This window comes from Arachis hypogaea, chromosome 15 (genome assembly GCF_003086295.3).
Source record: "Arachis hypogaea cultivar Tifrunner chromosome 15, arahy.Tifrunner.gnm2.J5K5, whole genome shotgun sequence".
NCBI classification, from domain to species: domain Eukaryota; kingdom Viridiplantae; phylum Streptophyta; class Magnoliopsida; order Fabales; family Fabaceae; genus Arachis; species Arachis hypogaea.
The window spans coordinates 30685401-30706732 of NC_092050.1; the positions used below are offsets into that span (position 1 = coordinate 30685401).

At 37.6% G+C, this 21332-nt stretch overlaps 1 protein-coding gene across 1 annotated transcript; it reads right to left on the bottom strand.

Moving 5' to 3' along the window:
• Positions 1–8428: 8428 nt before the first annotated feature.
• LOC112750110 (DExH-box ATP-dependent RNA helicase DExH15 chloroplastic) lies at positions 8429–14681 on the bottom strand. The gene is made up of 8 exons (XM_025798664.3): positions 14051–14681; positions 13763–13938; positions 13498–13611; positions 12351–12459; positions 12176–12262; positions 11383–11501; positions 11037–11211; positions 8429–10775 (listed from the first exon to the last, which is right to left on the bottom strand). The coding sequence occupies exons 1-8, from the start codon at positions 14546–14548 to the stop codon at positions 8523–8525; spliced, it is 3531 nt and encodes a 1176-aa protein (XP_025654449.1). The 5' UTR covers positions 14549–14681; the 3' UTR covers positions 8429–8522.
• Positions 14682–21332: the final 6651 nt, after the last annotated feature.

A 21332-nucleotide genomic window follows, 5' to 3' on the forward strand; every position in this document is an offset into this window, starting at 1 on the left:
TTTTCTACATCAAATACAAACTAATTTAATAGAGAATGAGAGCACGTAGGAGTACAGACAGAACTTAAAAAAATGTTTGAAAAGGCAAAAAATTTTAATAAAAAAATATATAATAGTATTTATATTAAAATAAAATTTATAAATATAATTATTTTATTTTTAAATTTATTATTAATATGTAGGAATACATATGGTTAAGATTAACAAAAAAATAAATCTGAGTTTAATTAATAAAAAATTTTGTTTAGGTTAATAAGTCAAATTAATTTTAAATAAAAAATCAATTCTAAAAAATAATCCATTTTTACATGAAAAAAAAAATTAGTTTTTGCACATAAAAATCTATTTTTATTTAGAAAACCAATTCTTTTTTATCTAAAAACTGATTTTTCTTTTCAAAAAATTGATTTTTCTTTAAATTATATAAAATCAATTACAACTTATAAATTATTTTTTAGCATTTTAAAAGATCAATTTTACTTTTGATAATATTTATTTTTCAAAAGTTTTAAGATTAATTATTTTTGTTATTATTTTTATTACAAATTAAATAATATAATACAAGGTTAAAATGGTATTAAAGTAAGAACGATAAGAAGGAAGGAATTATCCAGTTCAATAACAAATTCTACAAAAAGGAGAACACAAAGATAGAGAAAGAGCAGGAAGAAGAAAATACCTGAGAACAACGCAATAGGAAAAACAAGAAGGGGTAATAGTGGAATAATAAAAAATATCTATGGACAAAAAGAAAAACAAAATTTATAAAAAAGTCCGTGTCCATTCTTCCAAATCCCGTGTCCATCATTGTCCTTCGTAAAAAGGTAGACACAAAAGTATAAAAAACTGTCTCGGAGACAATGTGTTCATTGTCCATGTCTTTGCTTCCAAACATTTTTTAAACATGTTTTGTCCATGTCTTTGTGTCGTGTCTCCAAAAACAAATGCTATCCTATGGATGAGCGCTTCCAAAGGATAGAACATGATAAGGAGACCCTCGAGACTCACGTGTCAGGAGAACTAGATGCTTTCAAAGAAAGCATGCTTCAAATCGAAGAGAAGCTTGAGAATTCCTTGAAGTTATTTGAGGAAGTTCGAGTTTGGTTCGAGGAGGCAAAATCTCGACCAATCATTATAAGGGAGACGACAAAGATTGATCTTCCAAAGCCAAAGGAGTTCAAGGGCGTAAGGGACGCTCGAGAGGTGGAGAACTTCCTATGGCAAATGGAGAGGTACTTTGAAGGCCAAGAAATGGTTGAAGAAGCAATAAAGGTACGCACTGCAACCCTGTACCTTTCTGATAATGCTACTTTGTGGTGGAGGAGAAAGTGCGTAGATATGAAAAAGGGTACTTGCAACATAGCCACATGGGAAGATTTTAAAAGGGAGTTAAAAAGACAATTCTTCCCTGAGAATGTGGTTTATGAAACAAGGAAGAAGTTGAGGGAGTCGAAGCACAAGAGTATGATTAGTGACTACGTAAGGGAGTTCACTACTCTTACACTTCAAATCCCAAACTTAGCATCAGAGGTTGCATTGTTCTTCTTCATTTATGGACTCCAACCTTGGACAAAGCAAGAACTACAAAGAAGGAATGTTAAGGATGTCGATGAGGTTATCGTAGTGGCCGAATCTCTCATTGAGTATCTTAGGGGAGACTCTAAACCCAAGTCTTCCTCCAAACCTAGTTCTACTAAAGGTTGGGGAGACAAGGGGAAGAGTTTCTCAACCAAGAAGGAAGGAAAATACTCTTCAAAAAAAGAGTACGAGGAAAAGAAGAAGGCTTTTGTGCCCAAAGGAGGATGCTTCGTGTGCAAGGGACCACATCAAATGAAGGATTGTCCCAAGTTAGGGACTCTGGCATCTATCGTCGAGGAACGAGAGGCCCAAACTCAAGTAAATGAGTGTGTTGGATCTATCCAACTTATGAATGCTCTGAAGGAAAAAGAGGCAAGCACCGCAGAAAAGAAAGGCTTGATGTATGTCAAGGGCTTTATAAATGAAAAACCCGTCATGGGTATGATTGACACTGGTGCTACACACAACTTCATCACGTCTGATGAAGCAAAGAGGCTTGGGTTGAAGATCACCAAAAAGAATGGCTGGTTCAAATCTGTGAATACCAAGGGTGAACCTCTTAAGGGAGTAGCAAAAGGGGTTGAGATGACTCTTGATTCTTGTAAGGGTCTTGTAGATTTCTCAGTAGCACCCATGGACGATATCAAAATAGTCATCGGACTTGATTTGTAAAGGAAGGCAAATATAATACCTATGCCATACTATGACATAGTATGCGTCATGGAGAAAGGGTCTCCATGCATGGTCTCTACAGTCTCTAAAGCTGGAGGACCACTGATGCTCTCTGCTATGCAACTCAAGAAAGGGTTTAAGAAAGGAGAGATTACATACTTGGCTCTATTACAAGAGGAGTCAACATCTGAAAGAGAAGACGTTCCTCCTGAAATCAAGAAATTCCTTGAAGAAAATAAAGATGTGATGCCTCCCGAGTTGCCAAAATAACTACCACCTAGGAGGAAGGTGGACCACAAGATTGAATTGGAGTCAGAGCAAAGCCGCCTGCCTCAACACCTTACTGCACCTCCAGAACTTGAGGAGTTGAAGAAGCAACTCAAGGATTTGCTAGATGCTGGATTCATCCGTCCATCGAAGGCATCTTTTGGCGCACCAGTCTTGTTCCAAAAGAAGCATGATGGTTTGCTGAGACTATGCATCGACTATTGAGCACTTAACAAGTGTTCCTTTGCAAGGGATGAAGTCCACTTCTTGGGACACATAATTAAAGATGGAATCCTCTGCATGGATCAAGGAAAGGTGAAGGCTATCAAAGAATGGGAGCCGCCAAATAAGGTATCTGAATTGAGGTCATTCCTTGGGTTGGCTAATTACTATCGGAGATTTATCAAGGGATACTCCGCCAAGACTGCACCATTAACTGATCTTCTCAAGAAAAATCACTCTTGGGAATGGTCAAAGGAGTGTCAAAAGGCTTTTGATGAGTTGAAGGCTGCTATCATAGAAGGACCAGTACTAGCACTACCCGACTAGTTAAAAGTGTTTGAAGTCCACACTGATGCTTTTGACTACGCTATTGGAGGGGTTCTGATGCAAGAAGGACATCCTATTGCCTTTGAGAGTCGCAAGTCGAATGATACAGAGAGGCGATACACTATCCAAGAGAAGGAGATGACCGCGGTGATGCATTGTCTGAGAACTTGGCATCACTACTTGCTTGGTTCACACTTCATCGTCAAGACAGACAATGTGGCTACAAGCTACTTCCAAACTCAGAAGAAGTTAAGCCCCAAACAAGCTAAGTGGCAAGATTTCTTAGCTGAGTTTGATTTCAAATTTGAATACAAGTCAGACAAGACTAATGTGGTAGCAGATGCGCTGAGTCGCAAGGCTGAGTTGGTGGCCATTTCTATGGTTGAAGGAGATATTGTGCATACTATCAAGGAAGGGTTGCACCACGATCCATTAGCCAAGAAGTTGGTGGAGGTGGCTAGAGAAGGTAAGACCAAAAGATTTTGGCTAGAAAACGACCTTCTCTACACTAAAGGGAGAAGACTATACGTCCCTAAATGAAAAAATCTAAGAAGAAAATTAGTGAGAGAATGTCACGACACCAAGTGGGCTGGTCATCAAGGTTAGCGAAGGACCTTAGCACTCATTGAATCTTCTTATTATTGGCCTCAAATGAGAGATGAAGTGGAGAGCTATGTGAAGACTTGTCTTGTGTGCCAACAAGATAAGATTGAAAATAAAACACCAAGTGGGTTGTTGGAACCTCTGCCTCCATCAGAGTGACCGTGGGAAAGTATCTCTCTAGATTTCATCTCTGCCTTACCAAAGTCTGAGGGGTTTGGATCTATTCTCATGGTAGTGGATCAATTTTCGAAGTATGCTACTTTTATACCTGTCCCTACTGACTGCACTGCAGAGAAAGCAGCACGACTATTCTTCAAGAATATGGTGAAGTACTGGGGATTGCCTAAGAGTATCATTAGTGATCGAGATCCACGCTTCACAGGACGACTATGGACAGAGCTGTTCAAACTCCTTGGGTCGGAGCTTCATTTCTCAACAAGCTTCCATCCTCAAATCGATGGGAAGACTGAGAGAGTGAATGCCTTACTTGAGTGTTACTTGAGGCATTTCGTAAGCGCTAATCAGAAGGATTGGACAAAACTCCTAGACATTACTCAGTTCTCATACAATCTACAAAGGAGTGACTTTACTGGGAAGAGTCCGTTCGAGATTGTGATTGGACAACAGCCGCTTACGCCTCACTCTCTTTCTTCCTCCTACTCAGGGAATGGCCCTGGAGCTTATCATATGATCAAGTCATGGGAAGAACAAGCAGATGTCACTCGTTCTTACCTCGACAAAGCAGCAAAGAAGATGAAGAAATGGGCAGATAAGAAGAGGAGGCATGCAAGCTATCAAGTGGGAGATAAGGTAATGATTAAACTTCTTCCACAACAATTCAAAGCCTTTCGCAAGGTTCATAAGGGCTTAATCCGCAAATACGAAGGGCCATTTGAGATCATTGGATGTGTTGGGGAGGTTGCTTACAAAGTACAACTCTCTCCCTCTATGAAGATCCATCCGGTCTTCCATGTGAGTATGCTTAAACCATATCATGAAGACCAAAATAAACCAAGTAGAGGTGAATCGATTCATGCTCTGCCTATGGTGATTAGATCCTCTAATAAAGAAATCGAAGAGATCTTAGCTAATCGCGTCATGCGACGAAGAGGGGTACCACCAAGTATCCAATACTTGATCAAGTGGAAAGGGCTCCCGATAACTGAAGCTAGTTGGGAAGCTCGTGAAGATTTGTGGCAATTTCAAGAACACCTAGAGCGCTATCATGAACAGAACACAACGTGGACGTTTGCGCATTAGGTGGGGGAGAATGTCACGGTAAATTTTAGAAGGTTAGATTTAACAGTGTTTGTATAATTTTCTGCAATATTTGAGAATGCTCTAGATGGTTCCAGAACATTCTAGAATGTCCTAGAAGGTCCAGGAATACTCTAAAAGGTTCTAGAAGACTCTGGAAGGTCATAGAGTATTCTAGAAGAGTGTGGATGTATACAGGAGTATGAAGAGGTATGGAAAAATCTAGAAGTATTTAGAAAGTTGTAGTATGATAGATATTTGTAATGAAGGTTCTAGATAATTAATCTGGACCATTGATTAGATTTAATCTTAACCATCCATTAAGGAGGTGGATGACTATAAATAGGAGGAGAGAATTAGTGTGAGTCATGTGTGAGTCATTTGTAACAAACACTTGAGTAATAAAGTGTTCTTTTCACCAAAGCTTCCATTCTCTTATGTTCTTTTGTATTCTTAGCTTTCTTGCTAAGTATTGAGGGTTAGGCTGACTTGTTCTTAACTCAAGAGGTTGAGTAAGTCCGAGTGCTGGCACGGTAGCGTTGGAGTGTGTCCAAGGCCGTGATATATAGGTCTAAATATTATTGCCTAATTATTAAAAAGGTCAAATAATTAATTTTAAATTTATGAATATAAAAATTTAAATATCTAAAATTTATTATGAAAAATAAATCTTTTGTTGTATCGAACACATTTTGAACATGATATTCATTAACATTCGTTAGACACGCATATTTTTAGTGACCAATTGTATCTTAATAAAAAATAAAAAAATTTCTTCGAATACGTTTGAATATACCTAAATACTATCACGTATCAGCGTGTCTTTCCTTATTCTTAAAATGAGTTTAGAAATAATATATATTATTATTTATTAAACTAAAAAATATTTAAATATTTTATATAATTAAAAAATATTAAAACAATTAAAAATAATTTATATTTTAATATCAATAAAATATTAAAATATCGGCTCATTTCTTTTATATAGAAATATTTTGGATGTTTTTCTGGAAATAAACCTATTTGGTATAATTGCACGTGGGTGGATGTTGCAGGTGGAGCAGTCCCAACACACAAGGGACATGCTGAGTTAACACGTAGGATGCGTGATCGACATGTGTTAAGATCGAGGCCAACACGTAGGGTGCATATTGGACACATATCAACTTTTGATTCGATGCGATTCCAACATGTGACTTGCGTGGTGGGTGCTCTACCTAAAAATTGAAGCTCGTTATCATTTTACTTCATTGCAAGAGATGTGTTTTACTGTATTGTTGGTGCAATGGAGAGTACTACAAATAGAATAGTGTACCACAATTGTGAGATTATAAAAAATACAAATGAGGTGATAAGCTTTATGTGTGAAAATTCATTTTCATTTGTGGTTCCATGCACTATGACATTCGCAGAACTACAGTATGGTCTTCGTCAAAATATAGAAAGTGATATTTTAAAGAGGATAAACAATATTCTCTATAGGAATCTTGTTATCGTATTTGGCGCCTAATATAGTTTGATATTATGCTGATCATTGACGAAACAAGTATTCATCATATGTTTCATATTCACCAGCAGACTCAGGTACAACATCTAAAGATTGAGTTGTATGTTGAGTTTGAACATATAGCTGCGGATGGGATTCAACATGACTCAAACATGCAAAATAATAGAGTTGAAGTGTACGAAGAAATGAACAGTGATAGCAAAGAAGACTTTGAAGCTACCTACAAAGTCAGTTCGAAGCTACCTACGAAGCCGGTGACGAGGAGGAGGATGAGGATGGTGATGGAAAAGGTGAGGTAGTCGTGACAATTTAGTGGTTTTATCCATAATCAGTCAACCCATTGATGTTTCACCTTTTATGCGTAGCTTGGATCTTAATATCATGTATGCATTAGAATTTTCTGAATATGCGAACATAGGTACGTGAGGAGTGAGTAATAATCTATAGAGTAATTACCTAAACCAGTCTCCAAAGATTTTAAAAGCGGACATTTTAGTCCTGAAAAAAATTTAATACATATATCAATCCCCAAGGTTTTACTCCGGTAGACAAATCAGTCCCCAGTTCATTTTTCGGCAGAGTAATTACTCAGATCAGTCCCTAAGAATTTTAAAAACGGACATTTTAGTCCTAAAAAAAATTGTCAGACATAACAATCCTCCATCCAAAAAAAATTAAAATTATTATTATTATTTTTTGCACAATAATACTGTACCATAATTTTTTTATATTTTTTGGACAAAAGTAATGATAAATTTATTCATTAGATTCTTATATATGTATTTCTAATATAAAAACTATATATATATATATATATATATATATATATATATATATATATATATATATATATATAGTCACTCAGTAGTAGTAGTTAGAAAGAGTTAAGAATGAAGGCTGGTTCTATGGTGGTGAAAGTATATTTGGATCTTGATGGTCCAAGTAGAATCTTTCATCTTAACCATTAAAAAATAGTGATGAATGGTTTCGATTAAATGATTATTATATATTAAAAATTATAATAATATAAATTAATTATTCAACATTTGTAAAATTTTGATTTTACTTTTTTATTCTTTTTTTTCCAGCTCATTCCCTCTTTGTCCTATCATCCACTTTGCTATCTTTTTCTTCTGATAGAAAATGAGATTTGATTATTAATATTTTTCTCTAATTAATGTGAGCTTTGAATCAAAAATAGAAGCTCCTAAAAAAACAACACGCATCACCTACTTATCATGGCTATGAAGCATTCATAGCACTTTTGACCAAGTGAACTCGTCGTTTATTGAGGTTTAGTCTAAAATACAACATATTGGATCTGTGAAGTGGCAACTGGTAAGACATTGAAATTGTATATTAGTTACTATTTAACAAGACACAGCCCAGTTATTAAAGATCAGTTTCAGTTTGGTGTTAAAAATTGTATAGAAACTAATTATTACTTTTTACCACTGTTTTTATCCCAAACCAGTTTATGAAATCTATGATTATGGAGTGTTGAATTGAAGCGAAGGAACCTTGTCCTAACGATATAAAAAGGGAAAAACAATAATTATTAATAATATTGTTAATAATGTTGGTTGTAACTTGTAAATATTGTGGTGATTGCTATTGTTAGAAAGAAACACAAAGATATAGCAAGTGGCGTGATGGTGGTTATTGTTATAAAAAAAATAAGAGGAAGAAGACATGGTACTTAAGCAATTTACCATGTTATTTTTTAATTTTTTTTTATTTGGACCACCAAGATTTTTAATATACCTTTTTCCATCTAAGACAAAACCAAGAATGAATATAGTGCCCAGAGCTGGATCTCGAATATAAGTATAGTAAATTTTGAAAATTTTTTTTTTGTTTTCCACGGTATCTCCCAACCCGACAGGTCAAGGACTAATCCGGCGCGGATGTGAGCTCCATTTTAAATAAAGTTCGTCTCGAATCCTAGTTGACTTCCCATTGATCAAAACTAACTTGTACACTTATGAATCTATATTGGTATCATAAGAATAATCTTTGGAATTAATCAATAATCATACAATATTTACAAATGAATGATACACCAGAAAAGAAGCAAGAGAGAGAGAGACTACCCGGCAAGCTCACTAATTGGCGGCCGGTCCATGGCATCATATGCAGCCTTTGCATTGCGCTGCAACAAAGGATCAATGTCTGCCAATTTTGGAATCTGAGCTAGCAGATCAATAGTCCTACGAAGGAGGCGAGCAAGATCGCCTTCGTCCATCGCACAATCCATCATTATCTCTCTCCAAGTCAACCCAGAAGCCCATGCTTCAACCATACCGCAAAACTGGCTATCCAAACAGCAAGGTATCATCACCCCATGTTTCTCCTGAATGGTCAACAGGGCGCTTCTTTGTTCATCCAATAACTTTATGACATTCATAACTGTTGTGGTTGGCTCGTAAATGTAACTGTTATTCTTCCATGGTCGGAGTTTGATACCCTCAGAGACCAAGCTTGCACAAACTGCAGCAAGTTGTGGAGGTTTTAGCTCTAGAAGAATTTTGCTGCGAAGAACCATTGCAAGCCAAAGCTCGTTTTCTCCTCGGATTGCTGCTGCAGTTTCCCCAAGTGGAAATATGACCTGCGTGTTTTTGTCCAATGCTCTGGTTTCATGTATGACATTGCTAACCTGCATAAACTCCTTCCATCCGGAGGGTTCAATTTGTTCTATTCGATTAGTTAAACGTTTTGATCTATTCTGCAAGCGCCTGATTTTCTCCTCAGTAAACTTGACTGCGTCTATGACTTTACTGTATTCTTTGTAGCCTTCTGTACGAGAAATCTTTTTCTTCAAGCGTGAAACTTTATTTCTTTGATCCTTGTAACGCTCTACAGCATCTCTGTAGGCTTGAGACTTTAGCAGTAGCTCATCACTTTCAGAGAAGCTACTCAAAACAGGAACATTCAGACTCCAAGACCATGTATCTAAAGAGCCTTCCATGAACCATAAACCACCATAGGCAGATTGCGCAAGATTATCCCACTTCATGTCCTCCTTATCAAGGAGAGTGCTCATAATTTCTCGTGGTAGAGCATCCCCTTGAGCCAATGGAACGTTAGGAAAGCCAGTCCCATATACTGTTTTAATCCACTTTTCTGTAAATAGATACCAAGAGTTATCAGAACCAAGAGCCACATGGTATGATGGTTCAAGGCCATCATCCAATACTGAATCAGTAATGCTTGGTTCCGCATCACCTAAATTTATTGCAAAAGAATCAGCAGAAGATACCAATTTCTTAAGTTTTGAAGCATTAAGTGAGTCAACCTTCCCCAGAAACACAGCAGGCAGTGAATGTTGAGTTCCTTCAGAATCTGTGTACTGCAAGCACAAAAATGGTAGATGTCCATTTTCAGGGTCTTCCAACAAAGGTTTTAGAGCAGATATTCTTGTTGCTTCCATCTGTTTACGCAGTTCAGCCCGAACACGTTTTTCTGCCCTTAACTGCTCCTGCAATTCTGCAATCTCCTTATATTGTCGCTGTGATAAAGCTTTCCTGCTTCTTTTATCTATGGCTTCATCAGTTATTTCTGACATCAGAATCTCAATTTCTTTCTCAATTTTATTAATTTCCTCTTTAGCAGCCAGCATAACATTGCTACTAACGTAATTTCCAAAACTCTGCTCAACTAACTTCCTAGCTTCTTCCAAAGTTCTCCCTGATGAAGGTCTCCCATCATCTGACTCATTTGACCTATGAATGGCTTTCACACCTGCAAGAAGATTTAAAACCATTCCAAACGAAGCAGTAAATTGTGAGACTAGGGGCTCAAGTCCAGCAAACAGCACCTTGCAGCACTCTTCAGCACCCTCATTAGGTGTCTGTATGAGCACCACATGACCACTTTCATCAATGCCCCTTCGCCCAGCACGCCCAGCCATCTGAAGCAGTTCATTTGTGCTTAACTGGACACGTCCACTATCACCTCTTTTGCTGAGGGATGAAATAACAGCAGTTCTAGCTGGCATGTTGATTCCTGCAGCCAGTGTTTCTGTTGCAAAAACAACCTTGACAAGCCCTCTTTGAAACAATTCTTCAATGAAAGCTTTCCACAAGGGAAGACAACCCGCATGATGTGCAGCAACTCCTTGCAGAAGTCCTTTCACAGCAGTTTCTCTGACAGCATCAGGATATTGAATGCGGAACCTCTTCAAGGCAAGTTCAACCTCACTTGTTTCACACTCATCTAAAAGATTGCAATTTTCAACATATTGCACAGCTGCATCACAGCCCTTTCTGCTAAATATAAACCATATAGCTGGCAGCATATCCCTAGACTGAAGTTGCCATAGAGTATCAATTATTTGAGGAACCTGGAAAACAAGTGAAATGATTAATACTCCATTTTGAAGAATATACTTACTATTATAAACAAGTTCATTCAGTCTTTTTTGTTGGTCTTAATAAAGTTTTTGCACTTATACCCTAAGTGTGTCTTAGAACTCAAACTCCCCATTTATTATTCATGAACACTTATTGGACATCAAGATCTATCCATCACAGTTTCAGCATTATGATTTTTGAAGGTAGGGAAAATATGGAAGCATTATCAGAAATTTTTTCAGAAGGCTTACCTGTGAACGACGAATTGCATTTATATTATTCTTTGAAAGAGAACGATTTTCCAGTGTGCTACCATCACTATCGTACCTCGTTCCTCGTCTCCGGGAATTCTTTCTTCTAGGCCAATCATCATTGTAAGATTTGACCCCTGCACCTTGAAGTTGTAAATAATTGAGAGACAGCTTCCTGCTTTAAATAAAGGAAGAAACTAAGTTTCCACTTTTATCCAATTCACTAATAAAAATGTTATAATATTTGGTACCAAGTTGTTTAAAATGTTGAATAATGATTAATCTACAGCAGTGTCAGAAACGATTAACAAAACTAAATAAATGCAGTAAGGGTCCCTGACCGGACCTGTTCATGCGTGTTCCTTTCTCATCAAGAAGTGGCAATAAGGAATTTTTCAAAGAGAAATGCCAAGTTAGTGGAACTGGGCGTTTTGATGATGTTACCAATTCTGTTGAACCATGAATCTGAAAGCCAAAACAGTTATCCTCATTGTAAGATCGCTCTTGCAGAAACCACTAAATAAAATGCAGGGATACACTGACCCACATACTTAATTCCATTCACGAGCATAGAAAATAAACCCTAAACCTCAGTTAGACAACAGTACAGAAAATTTTGGGTAGATAAAAGCTAAATCCAGGAATCGTATAACCATCAGGACCCATACTTGAACAAAAGATTGAAATCATTGAACATCAGTATAGGCAAGATCTAACACCCAAACACTCTTCAAATCCCGAACTTCCATAAGTACATCAAGATGATCAACCTACAAAATTCCCTAGAAACTGAATTTTTAGGTAAATTTGAAATGCACTGTCTAATGTTTTTCGATATTTCATGCTAGTTACAAAAAAACCTTTCATGTCCAAGAACAGAGGGGGAAGACCTCCCATGGTTACGTAATTGTTTATAGGATGTTAAAATGCTTGGTACTTAAAATGAAGCTTTTCAAACCCATTTGAAATTTCACTGTCTATTTGCTTCTTTCTTTCTTTCTTTCTTTCTTTATTATCACTCTAAAACTGAACTCCTTTGTATGTATATGTGTAAGTGGGTGAGCGAGAGAAGGGTGCAAGAATCTACTAAGTCGGACTGAATCATTTTACAGATATAGAAACCCAGCCAGCGCAAGTACCTGGCCAATCCAGCCAGCCAACTCATCAGGATTTGCAACAGTTGCTGACAAACAAATTAGTTGAACTTCTTTAGGGCAATAAATAACCTGCAGTATTTGATTGCATAAGTATTTGTAATTAAGAGAAGTTGACTATGCTAAGTATTAGGCAAAGAAAAAAACAAAGTATGCTTACAATCTCTTCCCAAACAGTACCACGAGATATGTCACTAAGGTAATGAACTTCATCCAAAACAATCACATCAACATGGAGAAGTCCGCCTCCTGAAGAAATATTACCAACACTGCATGAAAAGACAAGAGTTATCTATGATTGATGTCCACAATAGATGAGCTCAAATACCAAAATCACAATGGAGAAGAGAAGCTTTATAGATGTTATAATTCGGATGAAATGGAAGGGTTCAATAATATTTATGCAAACAATTGGACTTTAGGTGAGAAAAATAATGTAGTCAAAATCAAATTTTAAGATCAAATACATAAAGCCAGTAACTGGTAGCTGAAGTCCTCCTAGCTTAAGACAACATATACCAAAATTATTCTCGGAACAAGTTATGTGACTATGCTTTAACATAACAAGCAACTCCATTTTTCAGTTAGGCTCGACTTCTAACCCACTGAAATGAACCATTTTGGATTTCCAGGGGAAAAAAGGAGAATAAATTATCTTCTCTAATAAACGTATCCAAAGGGGTAATTAACAGTAAGACAAGGCCTATTCAACGTAAAGCCCCAACTCACAGCTTCACTGCACAACTTGAAAGTTATTAGAGATACAACCATTAATATTGCCTTCTCCTATCAGCTTAAGCTTTTGGAATGAGTGATTTCATGACATGGTATCAGAGCTCGGACTTAAGTTCAATCCTTGGTGAACCCCAGAAGTGAAAAAAATAGCATAAGACAAATAAAAGAAGAGAAGACCTATGCAAATCAAGTAAACCCAAAAAGAGGCTCTTGCTTGAGGGGAAGTATTCGAGATATAACCATTAATGTTGTCTTCTCGGCTTCTCCTATCAACTTAAACTTTAGCGATGAGTGGTTTCGTGACAAAAGTCTCAAAAGTAGTGAAATGGTACACAGCTACACAAAATCACTTGTTTCTGATACTGGGATCCAAGTTAAGTTCAATTTTTGCACATTGTCTTTTACCCCGACATCCAATGAGCTGCTGCAACATAAATAAAAGTAATTTCTTTTTGCAATGGCGGAGGCAGAAACTAGCCGCTATAGTATGAGAAGTAGCACCTGATTGGATGCCAATGTAGAAGAGCTTTACACTGACATTCCATAGAAATTAAACTTTTGCAATTATGTACCTCTGATATAACATGTTGCGCAAAATCTCTGTGGTCATAATCAAGACTTGAGCATCCCTGTTGACAGCGGAATCTCCTGTAAGAAGGCCAACATTGTTGTCTCCAAAAGTCTCCCTGACAATCCACAACAAAAGCATCAGCAACGATTCAACTTTGTAATGAAAGTGACAAAAAGATAAGGCAACAGAAACTCTCTCACACGATGCAAAATAGGAAAGTCAAATTTAGAAGCATAGAACTTCCATTTCTCAAAATTACTGCATACCGAAATTCTCGGAACTTCTGATTGGACAATGCCTTGAGCGGCGTCGTGTAGAATATCCGGCGTCCCCTGGCAACAGTGGCAACCGCCGCAGATTCCGCTATCAGAGTCTTCCCGCTGCTCGTTGGAGCCGACACCACAACCGATGAGCCTCTTAGAAAAGCGTGTATTGCCAGCCGCTGAAGGAAAAAGCCAAAGACGAATAAAAAAAAAACAGCCAGCACAAACTTCACTTCGAGTAACAAAATTCTCCGAACCAATTTTGAAATGAGAAAGAAGAGAAAACTGAACCTGAAACTTATCGATTCGGAAATCGTAAACGGAGGCAAGTTCGTCGACGTCGATGATATCGGAGCCAAACTCCCTGACCTCTTTGCAGAGCTTCTCAACTCTCTGCCACTTGAACGTTCCGTCGTTGCCAAGTCTAGCAGCCTCGAACGCTTCCTCGCCTTCGTCGGAAACGGCGCCATCGTACGCCTCGCTCGAAACGTCGTCGTATTCATCAGCAGCAACATCTTCGTCGTCGTCGTATTCGAATTCATCATCTTCTTCATTTTCTTCAAAATCTTGTTCGCCTTCTTCGTCTTCGTCGGCCTCGTGAAGCGTAGAGGATGGGGACTTAAAGGAGATTTGGAAACGGAGGGAAGAGAGGACCGAACGGTGGCGAAGTAGAAGAGAGAAGGGGAGAGTAGTGGCGGCTCGTGTAAATGGGAGAGGAGTGTGGCGAGTTGGAAGGAGTGAGAGAATGAATGGAGTGCTGGTGGCGGGGGCGGTTGCCACGACCACCATGGCGGGAGAGTTTTTCGCGTTTGGATTTGGTTTGGCTGCGATTTTCTGTTGCCGATGACAATATATCCAACTTTTTTATTATTCAAAAATGAGAAAAATATCTCAAGATTTTGGTTGGGTGTTTTTTTTTGTCAACATTTGTGTTTGTTTATTTTTTCTTTTTATTTTCTGGCCATGATGCGGTTTAGAGTGGCAAACGGGCTAAACCCGTCGGGCCTAAATTTATCGGGCCGGCTCGCATAACCCGTAAAAAAGATAGGTCGGGTTGAAAAATTGGAATCGCAAAAAAAAAAAAATCTGCCTAATTTGCACCGCTTAAATCGCAAGCTTTGGCAGGACAGGACGGACTTCCCTGTCAGGCTTAGTTTTTTTTTTTATAAAGAGGTATTTTTGCAATTTTTTTTTGCCAAAACTCATCTTCTTCCAATCCAATTTATAAGAGTATAAAGATGAATATTGAGTATTTTCACTATTTTGGATTATATGTTGCTTTGAAGATAATATTTATAATTATGTTTTGGATTATGTTTATTTTGTTTTGGAGACAATATTTATAATTATGTTTTGGATGAAAACTTAGTTTATAATTATGTTTGTGAATATTTTTATTTTTTATGCTTTTAAAAATTATAAATTTATTAATATGGTTGTGAAATTATCATGGTTCTGAAAACCGGGAACCGATTACCTGGCCGGTCTGGGTAACCTCCAAAACCGTGTGGCAAAAAACCGGTGGAAAAACTGGTCGAACCGGCGGTTAACCGGCAAACCGGAAGAATCGTCCGGTTTTTTGACGGTTCAGTGGTTTCAAAATTCAGAAGCCAAACGACGTCGTTTTGGCTATTTAAAAAAAAATGGCATACGCGTTAACCAGTTAACCCTAACGAACCTAACCCTAATCAATCAGCCTTCAGCCACCCACCAAACCCCCGAAGCTCTCAGCCAGTCAGCCTCCTCCCCTTTCTTCCCCCCTCATCCACCAAGGCCACTATTGCCACCGCCCACCAAGCTCCAGATTCCAGCAGCGCTCCTCATTCGCGACCCAGCATCGCTCCCCATTCGCCACCCAGCAGCGCTCCTCAGCAGCCGCGACCACCACCGCGTTGAGCCCGCCTCCTCGTCGCCGAACCTTGACGAGCTCGCCGAGCCCGCATCGCATTCGCCGGTAAGACTGGTTTTCTTGTCTTCTTGATTTTGAACATGCTTCCTTCTAGCTCGCCTGTTCTGTACTTCTGTTTGAAAAAAAAAATAACAGGGCATCTGATTCTGTTTGCTGGTTCATGGATAACATGCTGATCTTAATTTTTGTTTTTGATTCTCTATGCTGCATGTTCTGTTTGCTGATTCTGTTTGCTCTATGCTCGACCATTCTGTTGGATTCTGCTTTTTGTTGCTTCTGAATGGAAATGGTTTTAAATTTTTATTTTACCTGAATCAGTTGATTTCTGTGACTGTCAAGCTGCATGAAGTTGATCTATGCTGCCTGTTCTGTTTGCTGGAATCTGTAAATAGTTTTTGATTCTCTATGCTGCCTGTTCTGTTTGCTGGAAATAGTTTTTGATTCTCTATGCTGCCTGTTCTGTTTGCTGGAATCTGGAAATAGTTTTTGATTCTCTATGCTGCCTGTTCTGTTTCTGATTGTTTTAGATGGAACAATCACAAAGTAACTCACAGCCACAAGATAATGCTGCTCAAAATTCTCAAACTGGTTCATCTAGAGGTAAATCTGATCCAGCTTGGCAGTATTTCACAGTGAGGTATGACAAAAATAACAAGGCTCACTATACATGTATTTTCTGCTTGAATACTTATAATGGAGGGGGGATATATAGAATGAAATATCATCTTATTAAAGTTTGATGAGTTGCATCTTTGATTAGTTGAAAACTGCTAGTAATTGTATCTTTTGAATGTAGAACATTATGGGTTTGTCATTATGTACGTTTTATTTTTTGTTTAGTTATAAACTTTGATGTTTGAAGTTGTTTGTAAACCTCTAATATTAAGTAATGGATAATTTATTATGTGAAATATTAAATTTTATTAAGTTAGAAATTATTGAATTTATATACTTAAGATTATTTTAAGTTTTTTAATAATTTTATTTAATATTTAATTAAACCGGTTGAACCCCGGTTGAACCCCGGTCGAACCAGTAAACCATTAAACCAGTGACCTCACCGGTTCATTGACCGGTCCGGTTCTCGCAACCTTGGAAATTATATATATTATTTAGTAATTAATAAAAAAAAAAGAAGTTTTAGCAGGTTTAGCCTGTCAGCCACAGTTAGGCGGGACGAGGTGAGATTTTAGGACTCCCTCACTAGCTGGACGGGACATGACAGCCCACCAAAGGGCGGGCTTCTGGCGGGGCGGGACGGGGCGGGCTTCCCCTCTTGCCACCCCTACTCGAATCTATCTATTGGGTCAGATAAATTTCACTTGGCCCTCCAAAAAGTTTGGCTGATTATGCGTGCCTTTTGGGAAGTAGCAATTTTTTTTTTAACTTTTGGATTGTAAAAGTTATAAATATATGTGTTTAGTATCATTTTTTAGAAACTGTTTTTAACTTTTTAAGTTAATTGAGCGTTTTTGAAGAAATAGAAAATATGACTTCTTTTTTTTAGAAGTTATTTTATCACTTCTATTAAAAAAAATTTGACTTTAAAATAAAAGAGATCTTTGTACTACTTTTATTCTTGGCTTTGTGAAAAATATTTTCTATTTGTGCTGGAAATATTGGCCATCTACCATAATTTTCATGCAATATTTCGTTTGCAAGAAGTAGTGGCCTTCCACCATTTTCACGCAATGTTCCATTTGCTAGAAGTGTTGGCCTTTTAACATTTTTTTTCAATAGGGTCATTTCCTTATTTTGCAATATCTCTCCACTTTTTTATGTATCTCTTCATGTACTTTGTTTGTTTGATTTTTTTATGCTCTTCCTCAACAAATTTATGAAAGTGGCAAGTCCGAAAATAAAATTTAAACTTTATTGGAATGAACAAAATACTATTATATTCATGAAAATATGTAAAGAAGACATGGTGGCTGAAAATAGACCTGAAACACATTTTAACATAGCTGGTGGAACAAAATTAAAAATGTAACGCCTTAATAAACAAATCCTTATACTCGAATCATAAGTCAATGATAATAAGGTGGTACGACTCTCAGGTGGATTTTTTTTATACATAATTAGAAGTATAATCGAAGGTGGTATTAATCGAGAAGTTTGAAAAGAGTAAAAATAAAATCGCAAGGTCGTAACACTCACGTATCGTCAAATGGAACATAAAGCATAAATTGAAGGCGATATAGAGTTAAATCCGCGAAGAAGAATAGGGTAAAGTCAGAATATAGAAATATAGCATAAGTAAGTAGTCACTAGTTGCGACACGCGAAGTTTAGGCCGGCTAGGTTACAGAATAAAAGCAATTTAACAACATAAAGTCCTATCTCTCCCAAAATAATAGGCAAGTTCCCAAAATAGATCAATATACAAAATATAAGTTTTCAAAATGGAGGTGGAGAGATTCTAAGCAAAATATAAAGCAGGAATATAAAGGTCTTCGCCGTCTCTCAAATGAACCACAGCTCACTACTGAACACCTGGACCTGCATCTGAAAAACAAGCGATATATACGGAATGAGAACCCTGACCCATGGGTTCCCGGTACGGTAAAAGTGCCAAATAAATACAATACATTGTAATAAAAACTCACTAAGCATCCTAACACCCTTCGTCGATTATTCATCCTAGGTTCTCACTAATCCATGAATTAGGCAACCGATCTAGGTAATACTAAGTCTAGGCCACACCTCATCTTTCTCTTCTTTTCAAACCTCTCATCACTTAATTCATAACAACTATAACCCGTAATTCAGACTCAGTACTCCAATTACCAATTGTCTCATTCTCTACCTGGAGCAAGTGAAATCACTTCACTGCGTCTACCCAGGGAGCTCAAATTATCTCATTTAATAATCATTATCATTAATTAATTATATCATCAACTCATCGTGTTAAGAACAGCCCTCAGCGTCAACTGACACCAGCATGAGGGACCTCTCAGTTGTACAAACACAAGCAATACAGACAAGTAAAATACAATTAAGGTACAAGTAAAGCAAGTAGCATTTAATCAGGTAGCATAGCATATATGTATAATTTGGCAATCCAAAACAAATAGGCAAGCCCAAACAAGTCAAACATATGCAAATGATGAATGTTTGCCTTATGGCCGATGATATCATCTGTCGTTTACAAAGCCAACCCGACATGTCCTGGTAGCTAACCATTGGACAGTCCCTGCGAGAGTGCGTCCCCAAGCTCAAAAATCAAAATGAAAATATCCATGGGGGAGAGCTCATCTGAAAAGGTATAAGTGTCCGGCCACATCTTACGACGTAGGGTCAACAGAATCTCGGATCTCAACCTGGAGCAAGTGGAGTCGACCCACTGCCTCTACCCAAGGAAATCTGAAACTCAGATAATTTCACAAATCTCAAATTATCCTCGACTGGGAGCAAGTGGGAGCTAACCACTGCATCTACCCCAGGAGTTCAGACCAAACCCGGAGCAAGCAGAATTACTCCACTGCATCAACCCAGGCAGGTATATCACAGTCAAATCATATTCAATTTCAGTATCACACTCTTAATCACCCTTATCATTAATCTCGTCTCAATTTAATACTCAACCTCAAGTTAACTCATTCATCGTTCCCACGAATCATCATTAATTCCCTTCTGATTTCATCTATAGAAATTACCAAGCTTAAATCACTATCTTCTAAACTCATAACCAAAATTACCCTTTTTATTCCTTTACTATTCTCTCCCGTGATTCAATACCCTAAAACTGGTAAAAAAAAGTGTCAAGTAAGTATTACGGGAGTTTGCAAGCTCATCAGGAAAATCAAACAGTTAAAAACAAGTTTTTATTTGAAAAACAGGGCAGTGTGCGTACGCATAGAGCTGTGCATACGCACGCCCAGGAGAGTTTTTAGAAAGTGTGCGTGCGCACAAGGTTGTGCATATGCACAGAAAGTAAAATTTTGGTTGTTGAGTGTACACACAGAACATGCGAACGCCTCCAACAGAACGCACTTCCCAGCGTGTGCGGGCGCATAGGGTTATGCGTGCGCACAGCCTGCAAAACTTCGATGGTTGTGTGTGCGCACAGGGCGTGCTAGCTCTCCCAACAGCAGCCATATCCTCGTGTGTGCATGCGCACAAGGGTGTGCGTACGCACATTTTCAAAAATATACACAGTGTGTGCATGCGCACACTAACCAGAAACCAAAATTCTACAACATCACAGTATTCAGATTTCGGATACCAAGTTTTGATGATCATATCTTTCTCTACAAAATTCAGATTTCTACAAAATTGATATCGTTTTAAAGCTCTTTGAATTGTCTTTATTTTGATACAAAAAATCATTAATTTTCAAAATCCGTAGCTCAAGATATGATCCGTCGAAGTTAACTAAAAATCCATTTTTACCAAAAACCTCTAAACCTCAATTTTACCAAAATTTCAATCCAGCATCACTTATTCCACATTTAAAGCAGTCCTAATATGCTTTAATTCATGTTCATATACCTTTTCATCATTCCAACACCTAGCATGACATAGATAATCCATTCCATACCCACATTCTACTTATAAAAATGTAAACCTCAACAATATACATGACAAAAACCTCATTCCATCATCCTATATCCATATCACCAAGCCTTTTCATTTATTAACATCCACAAGCATACAAACTCAATATCACTACCCAACATTATCATCATTCAACTTCCATCTCAATAATCAACAACAATATCACACCCATCAAAATCATCATGCATTATCACACACTACACACATCAACTCACCTTCCTTACCTCTTCCGGCCTCCGGCCCAAAATTCACCAATCAATATATATATATATATATATATATATATATATATATATATATATATATATATATATATATATATATATATAACTCAAAATTCACACCATTCCTTATCAAATAGAAAATCCAACAATACACCAATTATGCACTATTACACTAATCTCATCCAAACCTTCAATTACCACAATATACCATCTACTCACATCAAATTCATCCCAATACATAATTCAAACCTAATCCTAAGGGCATTTAACCTAGGAATTCATATCACACCACACGGTACTCAAATGAAACTTAAACCGTACCTCTTAGAAGTCAAATTTAAGTTCTCGCTTGGGAATCTCCACCTAAACTCAGCTCCAAGCTCCACCAAACACTTTCACAAGCAAGATTCAAGTTCCAAAAGTGTATCCAATTCTCTAATACACACATTACATACATACATCAACTTAGGGCTCACTAAATATCATATATTACAAGGGTTAGAGGGTTCCTTACCTTAACCCATGAATTTGGTTGATGGAATTCACCAATAGCTCATACTAGAGCACCCCTAAACAACCAAAGTCACAAGATTTTCTCAAAACCCAAGCCAAATTCGAAATACAAGAGAAAAATCGAAACTGGGCAGATTTCATCAAGAAACTCACCACATAACCTAGATAGATTTGAAGAGCTCGTCAAGGACGACACGTGACCGCAAACGGCTCGTCAATCGGAGCACCGGAGAGAAAGTTATGGTGGTTTGAAGATTAAGAGAGGTTAGGATTTTCTCTCTTCCCTTCTCAGCTGTGGTGTTGTGTTTATGAGGGTGAAGTGGCTGAATGGGGGTTCATTTAAGCTTATATATAGGTTGGGCTTGGGCCCA

What these genes read in the sequence shown, in the direction of transcription:
- LOC112750110 (XM_025798664.3), bottom strand. Translation starts at nt 14,548, where the DNA reads ATGGTGGTCGTGGCAACCGCCCCCGCCACCAGCACTCCATTCATTCTC. An exon ending in CGCAACATGTTATATCAGAG is followed by an intron (nt 12,460 to 13,497) that starts GTACATAATTGC and finishes CTTTTCATGCAG; the next exon opens with TGTTGGTAATATTTCTTCAG. An exon ending in GTACTGTTTGGGAAGAGATT is followed by an intron (nt 12,263 to 12,350) that starts GTAAGCATACTT and finishes CAAATACTGCAG; the next exon opens with GTTATTTATTGCCCTAAAGA.